This window comes from Gavialis gangeticus, unplaced genomic scaffold (assembly GCF_001723915.1).
Source record: "Gavialis gangeticus isolate Ggan-Ray unplaced genomic scaffold, GavGan_comp1, whole genome shotgun sequence".
Taxonomy (NCBI): Eukaryota; Metazoa; Chordata; order Crocodylia; family Gavialidae; genus Gavialis; species Gavialis gangeticus.
The window spans coordinates 245,300,171-245,313,931 of record NW_017729032.1 but is presented as its reverse complement, the minus strand read 5'-3'; the positions used below and the strand labels follow the sequence as shown (position 1 = coordinate 245,313,931).

At 40.0% G+C, this 13,761-nt stretch overlaps 1 protein-coding gene across 1 annotated transcript in view; it reads left to right on the top strand.

Moving 5' to 3' along the window:
- VGLL3 (vestigial like family member 3) overlaps nucleotides 1–11,699 on the top strand; it is a 38,435-nt gene extending 26,736 nt beyond the window's left edge. The window contains exon 5 of the mRNA XM_019525676.1: nucleotides 8,414–11,699. Within this exon, the coding sequence (XP_019381221.1) occupies nucleotides 8,414–8,460 (47 nt within the window). The 3' untranslated portion in view covers nucleotides 8,461–11,699. The remainder of the gene's footprint in view (nucleotides 1–8,413) is intronic.
- Nucleotides 11,700–13,761: the final 2,062 nt, after the last annotated feature.

Below are 13,761 nucleotides of genomic sequence, written 5' to 3'. Positions count from 1 at the left end.
ATAGTAGGGCAGTAGTGCTAGACTTCAGGCAGGCCAACTTGAACGAGCTCAGGAGATTGGTTAGGGTGGGACTGAGGGGTGATCGCATCTGTGAGATGGGGGTCCAAAAAGGGTGGGAGTTCCTCAAGGGACTGATCCTACAGGCACAGAGGGATACCATCCCAGTACATGCAAAGGGAGGCAAAAGAGCCAAGAAACCTTCTTGACTGAGCAGGGAAATCCAGGAGCCTTCAGAAGAAAAAAGAGGCCTACAGGCTATGGAAGCAGGGGGCAGCCACCAAGGAGGAGTATACCTACTTGGCTTGCATTTGCAGGGAAGCAGCGAGGAAGGCCAAAGCAGATACGGAACTCAAGTTGTCAACAAAGATTAAGGATAACAAAGTCCTTCTTTAAGTACATTGGGAGCAGGAAGAAGGTGCAGGGTAACATAGGACCACTACAGAATGGACTAGGGCAACTTGAAATTGATAGCATGGAAAAAGCAGAGCTCTTAAATAATTTCTTGGCTTCTGTTTTCCTGGACACTGATACAAAAGAACCTCCCAATGAGTCTTTAGTCTGGAGTGGGAGTAATACCAATCCACCAATGGTTAGCACTGACCTAGTGAAGGGGCACTTGGAAGGGTTGGATGTATTTAAGTTGAGAGGCCCTGACGATCTTAACCTAAGGGTACTAAAAGAATTGGCTGATGACATAGCAGAACTATTGGCGCAGCTGTTTGAGCACTCATGGAACTTGGGGCAGGTCCCAGAGGACCTATGCAGTATTGGTGAGGCCACAGACGGAGTACTGCATCCAGGTTTGGGCACCACACTTCAAGAGGGATGTGGATAACCATGAGAGCATTCGGAGGAGGGCCGCGTGTATGGTTGAGGGCCTGCAGGTAAGACAGACTGAGGGATCTGAATCTCTTCAGCCTCTGCAAGAGAAGGGTGAGAGGCGATCTTGTGGCTGCCTACAAACTCATCGGGGGGGGGAGGGGCAGCAGGGAATAGGGGACACTGTTTACCAGGGCACTCATCGGGGTTACCAGAAGTAATGGCCACAAGCTGGAGGAGAACAGATTTAGATTGGACGTAGGAAGAAATTCTTTATGGTGAGGGTTGCCAAAATATGGAATGGGCTTCCAAGGGAGGTGGTGTTTTCCCCTACCCTGGAGGTGTTCAAGAGGAGATTAGACAGGCATCTGTCTGGGGTTAACTAACCCCAGCGCTCTTTCCCGCCTGGAGCAGGGGGTCGGACCCGATGATCGACCAGCTCCCTTCCGACTCTAGAAATTTATGAATCTGTCTCTGACTGAACATACCGTTGGGTTACTTCCTACTCAAAATAGCATGAAACAGAAACCTCACTTTAATTAAGGTAAAGTGCAAAATGTCTCTTTCTTACTTTTTATCTTTATTAGCATTAGTAAACCAGCAACCCTTAGCTACACATTCTGCTCTATGCATCTTATAAGCAAACAGTGCTGCTTGCTGCCTCAAGAAATTAAGGAAAATGGCATAACAAGATTTTTAAAAGGACTGGACAATTTTATGCCCATTAATAACATTTGCAGCTGTGTACATGATATAAGGGTAATTTAATTTTATGCTCTGGGTTGTAAACTGATAATCTGTCAAAATTGGGAACAAACTATTCCCTCCTCATGGGACGTGAATTCTGGCCAGTTAAGTTAATGGGAGGGTTTCACCTGGCTCTGAAGTAAAAGCTATTGCCAGCGATGGACCAGTGGGCTGATCCAGTATGAAAGTAATTCCAAGATTCCTAGTCATGAAGTCAGACAGTTGACTCAGGAGTTATTTAAGGAACCATAGATCAGGAAAGCCATTTAAGGAATAGGGTATGGACTCCTGTAAAGCTTCGGATTCTTTTTTTTTTTTTTTCCCTGCATAAAGTTGGTGGCAATTTAGTTTATCCACTTCTTGTTTATTTGAATTTGTATTTCTAATCAGTTGCTGTCACTCTTTTTTTTTTTTTTCTTTAATAATATGGTGATAAATACTGAAATAGATTGTACTGCTCAGTACCTCCTTCCTGAATTCTTAGGGCCTTGATTCTTCCCTGCCTTAATTTTGTATAAATTCCTAGTGCACAGGTGCAGGTATGCATGGAGAATTTTGGCTGCATATGCATAAATGGACTTAGCATAGTTGTAGTTGACTATAAATTGTGAGGCAATGGAGAGAGCCTGTACCATAATTTCTGATCTATGTCCAACACTCAAGTAAACAGTGAAAAAGATGGAAAACTGTGAGTTATCTTTTTTGCAGAAATATCAAGATTAAAACAACCAAATATTTTTAGTATTCAGAATGCTAGGTACTGTAAATATAATAGTACAGACTTGCTGGAATGTCTTCAGTTGTCTATTAAACTCTTTATAGACCGGAGATTGGGGAGCACAGAGTAACAAATTAGTAGGCATTAGGTCTAGCATTGCATTGCAGTATTTGCATTGCATGTCATAGCAACATGACTCAACCTAGTCCCTACACAAAGATCAGTTCATAGTGGGTAAGTTTCTACACTGCACAGAATTTTATTACACTCAGCACCAATTGGCATCCATGCTGACTGTCAGTAGAGAGCATAAGGTCTTTGTTGCATATTAATTTTAGGTGGCTCAGGGAGCTCTTAAACTCTGGATTGTTGACACATTAAGACATGTAAACTAGTTTTAAGCTGCCTTTGGGTGGCTTAAAATTATGCCATTCCAGGGCAGATTTATCTGTGATCTGTGTTACCCAACTCATGTTCCATGAATGTGTGGCCACTCCCCAGAGATAAGCCACCCAAGTTTCAGTTTTCCAGTATCCCAGGATGCAGTGTCCCTTCTAGGGATGTAAATATCATTTAAAAAATATCTGTTTTTCCTCCTCTAATTATATTGATTAAATGGTTAGCTGATAATGCATATCTAGTCCTGGCTGGGGAATGTGGAGCCTTGGGCCGCTGCCTACCCTGCCCCACCCCACTGTGGCAGAAGGAGCCGCAGCCACCTGCCCTAAGCAACGCAGGAATCTGGGTGGGCTGTGCAAAGACTCACTTGGACACAGCTGCTGCTGGGACATTCTCCCTGGGGCCCTTGATGGGTGGGGAACAGGTACCGTTAAGCCCTGCCAGACAACCCAGCCCATGTGAATCCCTGGGCAGCAGCAGCAGGCGAGGGGCTTTCCCAGCTCACTGCAGCTGCCAGTGCATTGGGAAAGAAGGAGTAGACTAGTTATGGGTTTTAGTTCCCCACCCTTGCCCCTCTCCCTCCTTTTCCATTCCCTTTCTCCTCACTCATCTTTCCATCCCTCCTAGCCTATCCTGCCATCTTCCCATTCCTGAGGCACCGCACTGCTTCCCTTCCTGCTGGATTGCACCCCATGCTAAATATTAGCCGGTGATGCATTACCAGTATAAATATACTTCTCATTTAAATGTTTAACCTTTCACATTCCTAGTCCCTTCCCCTCACCCTCCTGTTCTGTGTGGACAGCTCACAGCTATAAGCTCACCAGCCCTCTAGTGGCAAGTCAAAGCTGCAGGTTGGAGATAGTCAGAGAAAGCTTTTTACCTGAACATGTAACTGCTCTAAACCCAAACTAACATGAACATCAGTCAGCATCTGATAAACTTAAAGTGCAATGTGTAGCGAGGCCCTAAGAACCGAATGGCTATGAAGAACATACTAACTTCACTTATAGGTGGTCCTTCCAGAGGATGGGTTGGGCCATATTGGAAGGAAAGCTTGGATTCTGGCTGTTTCTGCTTGCATCTCTTTGACTAAAATCCATCAACTTCTAGAACTGCCAATGTGTCACATTCCATGAGCTTTAAATTATGAATATAAAAAAAAAATCATTTGGTCTTCATTTTAGCTCTCACTTTGCAGAGCCATACAGATATGTAAGCAATTCTTCTTTGCTTAATATTTAGTGTGGGCCACATTTCTTGTGCTCTTGTCACATGCAATTATAAAAACATCTGTAAAATTCATCATGATGAATTATGTTGAATGTGAGTGTTCTGATCACCAGAGGAGACTACTCTGTAATTTTACCAATTCTGCTGTGCTAAGTCAGACTTCTGATCTCATGAGTGGATAATGCTGGCATACATCAGAGGTTAAAGTCACGAAGAGGGGATTCCTTTGCATATTATCAATAGCTGGGGAATTTATGATTCAGAACGTTGTTAGCTCAGTGAACAATGATTCAGTAAAGTATTGATCCCAGCATGATACATCTGTTTGCACTTATGTGGATTCACTTAATTTGATGGATATGGATTATGTACCTGACTCCTATGAAGTGGAGCTTAATTTTCACATATTGTGCTGAAAATTAACTTCTTTTTTTTTAATACAAATGAATACTAAACTTGTGGCTCTGGTGAGTAGGACCCTAGCTCAGGTGCCTAAGCCATAAAATCTGAAGGAAATCAGCTTGGTAGCTGGGGTATTTTGTATACAACTGGTTGTGTGATTCTCTACTCTATTGATTTCAATAAGCTTTGGATCAAGCTCTAGTAGATCAGTCTCTTTAGGATTTGCTGCAGATCATAATGTATGGATAGAGAGGATGTTGCTTAAGCCATAAGGTCTCTGTCTTTGGACTAAATCCTTTTGTTCATGTGCAGGTTGAGCAAACCCAAATCCAAAATCTGAGGGAATCCTCAGCCAACCTCAGTCTGTAGGGCCTCTTAACTGTTACCATGTTGTTTCATTTAAATGGTGGCTTCCATGGTCCCCAAACCCTGGTGAAGGTAGAGATACCCAGTCCTCCAAACCCCTTAGTGCATCAGGAAACAGATGCACATGTGGTTTGTGGGCATCCCTTACTCTGTTTATCCACCTGCCTGTAGAGCAGAATCATACTAGGTCTGTTTATCCAGGGTCCACTAATACAGGACTATACAGAAGAGTGGGCCATGAGGGTGACTTGTGATGTACATACATGATGGGAATAGACAAAAAGGCTTCCTGTAACCAAAGTAAGCCCACAGCACACTGGATAGGACTTTGGCATATCTGTTGGCTGTGCCTTTATATTAAAGATTTAGCCATGATGATAAGTTAAGGCAAATTAAATGTAGGCTCTGTCTCCTTTTTCAGCTGCCAAATGCATCATGAATTTGGGGCTTGTTAGTAGTTACTGTGTCAAATGCAGGGTCTGTTTGGGTGAAAGCAGCTCATTGTCTTTAACAGAAGGCTTCCATGTACACCTGCCAGAAATTCAACACCTTTTACTTGCTAGCTAGATTTCTTCAAAGTAACAGCAATAATTAACTGAAATGCTGATGTTTCGTAGATAGGTTTCAACAAATGTGGAAATACTGAGTCATGCCATACAAGCAAAGACAGTTTTATAAGAAGGAAAAGTATTTGCTCTATGACCACATTGTTAATTAAAGTACTGTTGGTCATAAGCATGGCCAGACTTGGACAATATACTGTTAGGAGTGCAGATTGTGTTGAAATAAAAGAGATGGGAAGATAATGGGGAAAAAAGGGGATATAAACTGTTCTATGACCAAGATTTTTAAGGCAGCCTTACTTGTTAATTGGTTTTCAGTGGTTGCCTGGGCTTCATTTTTATGGCTTGTCAACGTTTAAAATTTCTGTCTATTCACTGCAAAGTCATCTAGTGGAAAGGTGTCCAATCAATGAGCTAGCCCCCTGCTACTGCACTCTGCCAACAAACTTATGTCCTCTTTAACAGATATTTTTTTTCTTTCTAAGCCAGTTGGAGCCATATTAACTCTTTCTCCCTCGCACCCACTTTTAGTGTTTCTTTGTACCTCTTAGTACTTGGGCACTTAATGATTTTCCTTATCCTCTTAGTTGTTTATACTTGTCTTATGACTCCCTCTTGTATATGTTTTTTTTCAAATAGGAGAGAAAAATAATACAAAATTACACCAGCTGTTATTGAAATAACTTGACAAAAAACAAAACTATTATTTACAATCTTTGTTCCAGGGATACAAAAGTTGCCATCTAAACACAGTGACAATGTCTTCCTAATAAATTCCCTCAGACTGAGTGTCTTAGCTCCTGAATGCCCAAACTTTGTCTACCTAAGGGAACAGTGAAAACCCAGTGGTAAAGCTGTAAAATTGGGCAGATGGTTACCATCTTAATCTCTAATGAATTATTGTGGCCAGTGGAATCCCAGCACTTGGGGTTCTGTCTTGATCTGGGCAGTTGGGCCTTGAATTTGGAGACCAGTAGTCTTTAGCTTCACTGTGAGCATATCTATACATGCAGTTATGGTGCCTGAATAAACTGTAGAGCTTATTGCTCCGGAGTTAATTGCTCCTGGGTGCAACATTTGAATGTATACCCAGAAGCAATTAACTCCAGAGCAATAATCTCTGCAGTTTATTCAGGTGTAACATGTAGAGCTTGGGTGGAGCAGCCCTGGCTGGCATGGGGCCCCATGGGTCAGCCTGCCAGCCCAGGGCTGCTCTTCCCAACTCAGTGTGCTGTGAAGGGGCTGGCTGGGGCATGAGGGAGCTTTAGTGTAGGGTTAGCTGGCAGTCATTTACACATGCACTCCTGCAGAATGAATTCATTTACCCCAGTATGTGTAGACGCCGAGGCATTTACTAACTAATTAGTCAGCTATGCAATAAATGTCTCGTGGAGACATGCCCAGTGAGATGCTTTTTGCCATGCCTATGCTATGCTGAAGGTCAGAGCTTGGCTAGTGATTTAATTATAGGACTGAGACTTTGCACATCTGGCTTCTGTTTTTGACATCACCACAAGCTCTAGAAAGCGACTGCATTTCTTTGTTTCAGTTTCCCCAACTGTGAATTGCAGACCACATCAATGTATTTAACTAGCTTTGGTTATCCTCTGATGGCTGGTGTAAGTTGTAATGCTATTTTAGTGTTAACAAATTGCTTTATAGGTGGCTTCTGAGATGCTTCTAATGATCAGTGTTCACCTGTTTATATTCCTTGGCCAAGGATCCAGTTCTGCTTAGATTCAGGCTAAGGCAAATAAAAATTAAGTCTTAAGTATTGTCCTGTTGGAAATACACAGTTTTCATGACATTTTTAACATTATTTCACCATTGCTGTATTACAATTTTGGGAGCAACCAGTTTGGACATCTGTGAGCAGGTCTGAAATCTAAGAATTGCAGTTGTAGGGATTAGGTACAAGCTGAGGGGAAATTGGTTTCAACTCCCATTCCTGACACATGAAGGTGTTGGGTTATCTTTTGACTTTTTATTTTTTGTAGATTAAGGGCTGAAGAGATCACTAAACTTAAATGGGTCCATCACCACTGAAGTCAAATAGACTTATATCTGCTTAAATCAATAGTGAGTTGGGACCTGCATCGATGATAGATCCTTTTAGGAGCACTGTTCATCCACTAAGTGGTTGGCTGATACTAACACCCCACTCCAGATGTGAAATGCAGATTTCTCATGAGGCAATGTTTAAGTCCTGTTGAAATCAATATGAATTAAGTGCCTAAATACCTTTTAAGAATGTTGGATAGAAACTTTTTTTTTGCCTTTCTAGATAGAAACTAGAAATTTTTGCCATGACTAAAGTGGCTAGTTTATTTTCGTATGGTTTTCTTTTTTTGTACATTTTATTGCCATTTCTAAGTGCTAGCCCTCTCTTGAATGCAAACAAAATCAAATAAATCCCTCTGGAGAAGATAAATCCCTAACTGCAGCACAGATTCCATTGCTGTAGTGTTAAAGCCCTTACATAGCAGCATATTTATTCAATAGTCCTTAACTTTTATATAGGAAAATATCAGCGAAATGTATAACAAATGTAAGCTGAAAATCATTTATTTTCCCCATGTGGAAGCACTAAGATTTCTTGGCGAAAAAGCTGATGTGCTGTAGGTGAAATTATTTGGTTTTTTTCACTTGTTGTGGAACATTTCTTTTCCCCCAGCCCTTAAAGGTGAAAAGCTGTAAATGTCTGAGCGCCTACAATATTTATAACTTTCTAAGAGGTAGGGCTTTTTTCATGGCCGCTATATGATGCTATCAAAAATAGATTCTACTTCATAATTGCTTGTTTATGTTGCAACTACAACACTGTTGAAGGGCCTGGTTACTGCCTCGTCATTTCCAAATGAGAATAAAAAAAGATACAGTTTTGCTAAGCATACACAGGACTCTGTCAGCATTCCTGAGCTATGCAAGTTTGTCCACGGCTGTCAAGTAGTTTAGAAGAGTTCCCTCTATGCTGTGAAGTAAACAACATTTAATTAAATTGAGAGGCAGCTGCATCATAAACAAGTCCACCAATACAATTGTACTGTAAACAGATGGTTAGCTGATTTATTTTTATAAGGGATTTTAAGCAGGTTTCTTTTTCTCAGGGCAAGGCAATGATGGTATCAGTGTTTCCATTTTAATTGTCTATTTCCTTCCCAAAAAGTAGGTCTACAGCATCAGGAGAAGACCAAGGAATCTTCTTGGTTCTGAAGTTCACATATAGCTTAACACAAGCTAGAGCTGGAATCCCCACAGCTGGCATGGAGATGCTGCCATGGTTGACTGTTGATACTGCAATGGTTGACTGTTTCAAAGGACTCACTGCTGAAGGGAAGATGAAGAGCCAGCCATTATGCTTTTGCAATTGAGCCTTTTCCTTTTAAGACCATTTCTAGGTCCTAGAACATTGAAGAAAAAAATGCTTTTTTCCCCCTCTTTCCTCATCTGAGCCTGCTGCAGCTGAGCAATCTAACTTCTTTTTTTTGCTCTTCTTACAGTATTTTGTTCAGCCTGATTGTTTTTATGAACTGCTTTGATTGTCAGGAGAAGATTTTGCCTCGACTACAGCATTCATCCTTTCAGGAATACAGTATTTGTATCTCTTTGTGCATCTATTTTTGTAGAAATACAGAAAGCTTGGTTAAGGATCGATGGCAATTTTAGGATGACATATTTTTTTTAAAAAAATTGTAAAATTGTTAAGTTCTGTTTAAAGAACTTGCTCTCAGAGAAGCACTGGCAAAATTGTATAAAATGCTTATTTTTAGATGTCTGTGATGTCTGTATTCGTGGATTCTTTTGTTACCTCATGTGTCTGGGTTTTTATTTTTGGGGGGGATTGGTTTGTTTTGTTTTAGTTTTTTTAAGAGCAAAATCTTGGATAGTCCAAGCATTCATTGTTTTCATATTACAAGATTTTGAAGGTTTTTCCTTTTTATTCTAGTGTAAAATATAATTCACACTTAAAGTTTCAGCCAAATATTTTTCCTACTAGCATTATATTATAGAAAGAGTAGATTTATTTTCTTGCTTTAGAAGATGGCTTTAAGCTATGCTGACTATAAGGAATTTGGGGACATATTAGCAAAGAGAAAAGACTATTTTCACAGGAACCCTATTTCCAGCTCTGTTTCATTTACAATGGACCAAATGAGTCTGGGCCTGATCCAGGGCCCACTGAAGCCAGTGGAAAGACTCTCATTGACATCTGTGGACTGTGCCTTAGGTCCTTTTCCTGTGATAACTATAAATAGCAGGAATTTAGGGCATGTTAAGGATCATGTGTTTTTATGTGGCAATTCAAGAACAAAATTCAAATTTTACAAAAAGTTAACAGTTTCTGGAAGCAAAACGTTTTCAGTCAGCCTGACCTGGTAATCTGTTGAGGACCCTATGTGAGTTCTCAAAAGTCCTATTGGACCCTTGGCTCCTATTAACTTCAGCTTGGGTTAAAGACCTCAAAGACTAACTTCGGAAGCTGGGGGCGCATCTACATGTGTCCCGGACCGTACAATTTGTTTCTGTGCACTCATTTAATACTTGCTAACCTCTGTTACTGCGCAGTCCTCCTAGTGGTGCATAGGTCATTTCTGACTCTATTGTGTGGTAGCAATTTGCTACTGCCCAGTAACTCGTTGCTGCTGTGCAGCAGTGTCAGATCATGGTTTGTGCCCATTGATACTACATCATCACAGCGATGACCTACGTCTCTGTAGCTCATTGCTACAGTGACGTAGCCTCTCATGTAGATGCGCCCTAGTAGACTTAATACTGTGTTGCCCAACCTGAGACTTGTTAGGTCTTTTGTGAGCTGTCATAGATTTCTTGTGGACTCACTAACACTAACAAGAGTCAGACCTTGCAGCTGTCCAGTTGAGAATTTAGATTTTGAACCCACTTTCATAATTTTGGCCAGGGCACTAAGCAAGATGTGCAGGACCTCCATAATGGACCCATGGTAAGAAAGAGCCATATCCAGCAGCTTGCTTACGTGTGTGGAGTCCAATGAAGCTGTGTAACTTCCTGACAAAATGCTGAAGGATTGCTCATTGAAACCCCAATCCTACAGTGAACTCAGTATAACCTCTAAGCAAACATCCATTGTTTTTAGTGGAGCATTTATGTGATACCTATTGTGGGACCAAGGTCAAAACTATTAATGTAATTGTTTAAAATATCATAATTTGTTCAGTGTACCTCTAGGAATGTACATCTCCTTACCCATTTTCAAAATATTCCTATGAGATAATATAATTTTCTTGCCACCATTTCCAACCAAAACATTCAGAAGATAAAAAACAAAGAAGAAATATAACTTCATGATCACCGTTGGTTTTAAGGTAGTGAACATCTTTACTGTGGTGTTGATAGTTGGAAAACACTCATTTTGGAGTGCTGAGCATGCTACATTTTTGTGGAAACAAGTTGGAACTGGTGGTATGAAGAACCTCAAGAATGAGCTTCAGTTCAAAAAGGCACTGAAGGACATGTTTTAATGGTCTGGGACCTTATAAGCAGAGTTTTAAAAGTACTTAGATACTGCAATGCTGAGTGGAGCTATGGTTAAATACCTTTCAAGAGTCTGGGCCTTAGCCTCTACATTCTGAGCCTCCAGTTACATGACCCTTACCATTTCTTCCTAAGACTGAATTTCACTGCCATTACCTTCCTATAAAGAATGCTGGTGCCCTGGCAAACCTGGTTTTTTGCTTACTCAAAAGGGAGATCCTTAGAGGGATAAAGTTAATGTAAGCCTCAAAGACTTAGTTACTGCAAGGGCAGGTTCTCAAGCATGCCAGAAATACCAGGGGCTGGGGGGACACACAAAAACATTTTTCCCTTGAATTTGGCTGGGTCTGAAAGGGGAGGAGACAAAGCATCCCAAGAAAATAAGGAAGAATCTTGGTAACTTTCTGGATTTGGAAGGTGATTGAAGGTGGAGGAACAAAACAAAGCTTATCAAACATCTTGACTTTATCAAAAGTGGTTCACTTATCTCTAGCAATAGTGCCCAATTCATTGCCTCCTTCTTTATAAACATAAAGAATAAAAGGACCTGCTTCTCTTTTCAAGGTAGTTCAAGGTAGAACTCCCAATGACTTAAAATGGAGTAGGACTGAATACAAAGCTTTTGAAAGAAATTTTCCTTATGGTTTCAGATTAGTGAGTAGAAGGAATGAATGTTATGAATCTGTCACCTTTTACTTCCCACATGAAGGACTTTTATACATCCAGTTTCCACTGCTAAACCTGACAATAAATCTAAAACACTCTAGGTGCTCCAAAAGCTCAGGGAGATAAGTGCCAATAAAACCTGTTGTTGTATATAACAGTAAATACACCCAGTCAATTGACTTAAAAAGACAAAAGGTTTTATTTCTCCCACCCTGTTCTCCAGTAAATTGGATTTCACTAGCTACTAAACTGACCCTTTCCTAACAAATGAGTGGGGAAAAAAATCGGAAGTAAGAACTGGAGTGACGTTTGCTTATATATTCTAAAACTTGAAGGACAGAAAGAACCTTTCACATGACAGACCTTTACAGTTGAAGTCAGCAGATTAACTTCACCAAAAGAAGTGCTTATGAGAAGCAGCTGCTGGATTCATATCCATCTTTAAATGAAGACAGTGTTCACTTGCAACACATCAGTTAAGAGCGTCCTGATGGCAGAGAAAATAAAAAGGAAATGTTGAAACTGATTACACTTCAAGGGATAAGAAAAAAGACTCTCTAATCAGTCAGAATCAGTTAGTTTGTCATAAGACATTGCAAAAGGAATTAGTTCATTGCTTTATGGCAAATATTAGTGTTCTCATGAAGGCAGACTGAGGGCCCACATAAATATAAAATACCTTATTTCTGGATGAAGTGGGGAAACAATTTTTTTTCTTGCAGAAATTTTTGTTAATGTATAATAGATAACTGTCAAACTTTATGTAGAGGTTTCTTTCTTTTAAGACCTCTGATAAATGGAGTTTTGGGCATGTCTACAGGTACATATTTAATGCACATTATCCCGGTTTAAGGTGCATTAAAGGTGCATGTCTACTTGTGTATGCCATTAATTCACCTTAAAAATGGTGATTTAAGGCTATTTGAGCCTAAATTTGATACCTGCATAAAGTAGGTATCAAATTAATGTGCAAATAGTTAAATTGTATTAGCAAACATGTAGACGTGCTAACGTGTGTTAATGTGGTATGTGTCCACTGACATGAGACTAAATTTAGACTAGACTTAGGACTAAATTGGGACTAACCCAAGTCGGTCCTTGAACCTGCATTAGTGCGTGTATGTGTGGACGTACCCTTAAATCACCTTAATGCACATTAGGGTAATGCACATTGGGTATTTGTACACATGCTTGTGCCACAGCACTGGCTGCTTTTAAATGTGCCCAGCGCTGACACGCATGTACTTGTATAAGTAGCAAAATGTGCATCAGTACTGAGAAAATGGCAGCGGTGCACAAAGGTGTTTTAGTTTAAAAGAGTACCACCACCATTATTTGTGTGCTGACCAGTTATACAAGTGCATTTCACTGCTTATACAACTGCACACAATGCAGTGCAGTATGCATCAGCTCACATGTGGAGCAGACTTGGTTAACTGAGTCTGGTCCAACCCACCAGATCTCCAGCATGTCGTGGGACAAAAAAGTATGTGTATAAATGCCCATTAAGGTTAGGTGTACATAAAAGCATGTGTAGATGCACCCTTTGTCATGTTTTTTTGTTATCTGTATTGGGCCATTCCTGATCTGTCCATCAGTTTTTTAGGCAGCTCTCTCCTTTGGTTTGATATGGGCCTTTCTGGCTTGAAAACTGATGATTCTTAACTAGCAGATGTACAATTTTGAATAGATTTCTTTGGCAGGAACAAGCCTACTTTGTTCTAATTTTTATATTTGAAGTGCTAGAAATAAACATTAAGCAAAGTAATTGGAAATAGTTTTATAGCTTAGAAATCTACTTGAAACAGTAGAGTTTTTCTCTCCCTTCCTTTGAAATATGCTTTTAAAATCAAAACATTCCCCATAAGTTTTGGTGGTATATATAGGATTCTTGCTTTTTGTCCCCACCCCTCTATACACAGACATTTCCACATGAAATTAATTCAATTTATATGGCAAAATCCAATTGGACTGAAAATGTAGAAATTTGCATTTATGTATGTCATACCCTCAGCATTAGATGAAATTTTCTAGCACATGGAAAGGGATTTTAAATACTCTAGGTAAACTCCCGATTTGTTTTAGCTACAAAGATGACCATGCAGTTAATGGGTGTACGTAAACAGAAATGTGATACGTCTTCATTTGGTGAGAGAGAGCATATAATTAATTGTTGACTGTTTCTTTTGTCTAATTTTCTGGACCACTTCTTTATCTTCAGTAATGGACTATTAACTTACATTTCTTTTAAGCATTTTTGAGATTTTTATTATATTACATTTAAGCAAATGTTCAAGCCTTTTACTATTTTTACTGCTCTTACTGATTTTTTTTTTT